We start from the raw sequence: 3,482 nt of genomic DNA, 5'->3' as shown, positions 1-3,482 counted from the left end.
GGGGTGGGTGCAGCAGCGGGGCAGGAAGGTGATGGAGGGGAGATGGGCTGGCCCTTTTGCTTGCGGATGGGCTGCATGTGGGCTGCGGAAAAATGTTGGAAAAAGCCATCGGGTGTTGGTGTTGGGGCTGCAGCAGGGCAGGAGGTGCTGCGGGAGCATGGCTGTCCCCAAAGCCATGTCCCCAAAGCTGCCTCCTGTCCTCTCTGTGGCCGGAGGGAGGCTCAGGACCCTGCTTGGCTTTTTATTTTTACCAGCCGGTGAGGGGTGCAGGAACGGCACTTCTGTGCATCCCCCTATCTGAGCATTGCCCACCCTTGCGCTCCCTCCCAGCCCTCAGGCTGGCTCTTGTCCATGGGCAGCACCCCATGGAGGTGCGAGGGGGTCCCCCACGTGTGCGAGGGGTGCACGGCCACTGCCCCCACCCCGGGCCCCCGGCCTTGAGTGAGGCAGGGGCTGGAAGGAGCAGGCAGCCTTCCCCTGACCTCCCCGGGTAGGATTTTCCGCCGCGGAGAAGCAGGAGCAGAGCGCAAGGTGCCTCTCGGAGCCGCCGGAGGAAATGGCTCATTGTTAGCCCTGCTGAAAAAAAGAGAGACCCAAAAAATTGCAATAATGAGGCCAGCTTCTATTTGAGGGTTTCCATGGGAAAAACAGGAAACGGAATCCTGTTACTTTTCTAGGGCTTGCTGCCGATAACGCTGTTTTTAGGACAGGGCAGAGAATGAGGAGGAGGAGGAGGAGGTGGGGATGAAGGCAGCCCCAGCAGTGAGCCCTCGTTCCCCCTGCTCGGAGGCTCGGTCTCGCTTCCTCGTGGGCTGGGAGATAAAACTCCTGGGTGTCGCTTTGGGTTGGTGTTTCTCAGCCTCTCCGGTGAGCTGGCGTAGGGGCCATCAGGCACATCCCCGCAGAGCTCGGACCTGGTGCGGCTCCGGTGCGTGTCCCCAGCCCTTGTCCCCTCCTTGGAGCCACCTTCCCCGCCGGCACCGTGTGTTAAGGATGAGCTGTGGGGGCTGGGGGCCTGCGGCACTGGGGATGGAGGGCACGGAGAGGGCTGGCGCAGGGGATGCCCTGAGCGAAGAGGCCACAGGGCTTTGCTGCGGGACGGTGGCACCGTCAGCGCCGTAGGGAGCCACTGAGTTAACAGGGGATGCAGCATCCCCAAACCCGCCTCCAGCCGTCCCGGCTGGCAGAGTTGCCCCGGAATGCGGTCCTGGAAACCCATGAGCATCCCCTGGCCCTGCAGGTCTGTCCCCTCCGGGGCCGGAGGTGCTGTGGTGGGCTCTCGTGGGCAGAGCATGGCGCTGGGCATTCGGGAGGGCCGAGCTAGAGCCACATCCTGCCCTGGCATCGTGACGTGGGGCTGCGAGCGGTGGTGGCACGTGAGCCGGCAGCGTGGGCAGGCTCCACACGTACACGCTCGCATCAATGCGGTGGCATCAGCCTGCATTATGGCTACTGGTACGGCTGTGAACGGGGATGATCCTGCCCCAGGAGCTCGACCAGGGATGCCAGCAGTGGTGGGGACCAGCACTGGCAGAGCCACGTGGCCGGAGAGCTGCGGTGGGCCGCAGGGCTGGCAGTCTGGTGAGAGGAGGTCAGGAAAGGGGACGAGGCTCTCTGGCTGCATTCCCAAATTTCTCTCCATGTGGCACCAGGGACCTCTGGCCGGGTGAGCTGGAGTCCTCCGGAGCTGCCGCTTTGAGACACGGCAGGAACGAGAGCCCCGCAGAGCTGGGGCTGGCGTCCCTGGCGCGGAGGCTGCCAGGAGGGAGCTCAGTTTGGTCATGATGCAGCCAGGAGGGGACAGAGCCAAGTGGGGACCCGGCGCGGGCTGACGACGGGGCTGCGAAGGAGATGCTGTCAGGATAAAAGTTTGTGTTGGGAAGGAACAAGGCGATTTCCTTCCCCGCGTTAACACCCAAACCGGAGTGGGAGGAATGTCAGAGAGCCAGTTTGCGGCGGCTCCTCTGGCCTCCTTGCCGCTCCACTTCTCTTTGGCACTTGGCTCGGTGTCACCTGGGCAGCGTCACCCCCCTCCTGGCTCCTTCAGGTGATGGGGATGTGGGTGGGGGTCCCCAGCCAGGCAGGTGGCTCTGGTGTGAGGTGGGATTTGGCAGCAGGTCAAGCCGTGCCCTTGGCAGCGCCCATCTGGCCGCTCAGTGCTGCCAGCCCGGTGTCTCCCGTGGGACCCCTGTCCTGTGCCGTCCCCGGGACTGGCTGTGATGACGGGGAGCCCCATGCCCGCGCTCGAGCCGTGGGTCCTGGCAGCCGTCTCCGGTTCCCCTGTGAGGTACATGGGGTTTGCCCAGGCGCAGCGGTGCTGTGAACGGCTCGGTGGGTGCTTGGGTGCTGCCGACAGCCGGGCGGTTGTGAGGCCAGTGGGAAAAGAGGAGACTGTTGGGCATCTTAGTGGATGCTCAGAGCAAACCCTGCTGTCATCCCCCGTCCTGACAGCCAAAAGCTGCCCCCAGGATTCCCACCCTGCCTACAGACAGTGCATCCATCCCAATAAGTCCCTGCCCAGGCTGGGACGTGGCATGGGGGCTGCCGGCAGCCCGGGGGGTTACTGGGAGGCACCTGGGGGTGGCATGGGGGCTGCCGGCAGCCCGGGGGGTTACTGGGAGGCGCCTGGGGGGTTTCTTTCCATCACCGAGGCGTTGCTGCCTCCTGTTCCCAGTGCTGCTGCTCCTCTGTGGGATGTGCATCCCCGCCCCAGCAGCTCCCAGCCCATCTCCCTCCTGCTCCCTGGGGGCTGCAGTCGTGGCGTGCCGGGGCAGGGATATCCCGGGGGATGGGAGGCACACGCTGGCTGTGTGCAAGCAAGCAAGCATGCCCCCAAATCCCCGCTGAGCTGCAAAGCTCCTCAGCCCTGGTTTGGGTTAAAGAGAATTAAAATGCTTTCTCCTGCGGGGTGGTAATCCCGGAGGCTGGGGCACGGCCAGGCGGGCTGCCCGGCTGCTCCTGGCGTGGTCACCTGGCTGCTGCCCCCCGTTCTCCTGCCACCACATCCCCCGGGCCAGGCCCTGCTGCCAGAGCATCCCTGCTTTGCCCAGGGTGCATGGGTGGGTGCAGGCAGCCTCTGCCCGCAGGGAAGCGTCAGTCTTGGCTCCCTTCGGGGGTGCAGCCTCCCCAAATGCTGCCTGAGCTGGCCTGGACCGAGGGGCGTGGGTGGGACCCCCGTCCCCCCTTCCCCTCCGGGGACCCGCCGCAGGTGGGAGCAGGCAGCGGCTTTGCCATATAAGGTCTGGAAATCGGTTATTGTCTCAACATGGCTTTCTCCTCCCTGAAAATCCTATTAAAACCTCATTTTTCTGACCCTAATCTCCCCTCGCTGTTTGGGAGGGATTAGTGTTTGCCCCCCCCCAGCCCTGCGCGCTGCCGGCTCTGTGCCGGAGAAATCTACTTCCCGCACGGAAAGCGGTGCTGGAGGAGGGAGGTTGGGGCTGAGCCCAGCACGCCGTGGTGGCGGCAGGACCGGCAGCTGC

At 64.8% G+C, this 3,482-nt stretch overlaps 1 protein-coding gene across 1 annotated transcript in view; it reads left to right on the top strand.

Moving 5' to 3' along the window:
• The first annotated feature begins 2,219 nt into the window (after window positions 1–2,219).
• The window catches only part of ARHGAP23 (Rho GTPase activating protein 23), a 29,750-nt gene continuing 28,487 nt past the window's right edge, over window positions 2,220–3,482 (top strand). Inside the window, 1 exon segment of the mRNA XM_019470896.1 lies at window positions 2,220–2,282. Within this exon segment, the coding sequence (XP_019326441.1) occupies window positions 2,220–2,282 (63 nt within the window).

This window comes from Aptenodytes forsteri, unplaced genomic scaffold (assembly GCF_000699145.1).
Source record: "Aptenodytes forsteri isolate BGI_AS27 unplaced genomic scaffold, ASM69914v1 Scaffold640, whole genome shotgun sequence".
Lineage (NCBI taxonomy): Eukaryota > Metazoa > Chordata > Aves > Sphenisciformes > Spheniscidae > Aptenodytes > Aptenodytes forsteri.
This window is presented reverse-complemented; position numbering and strand designations above follow the sequence as displayed.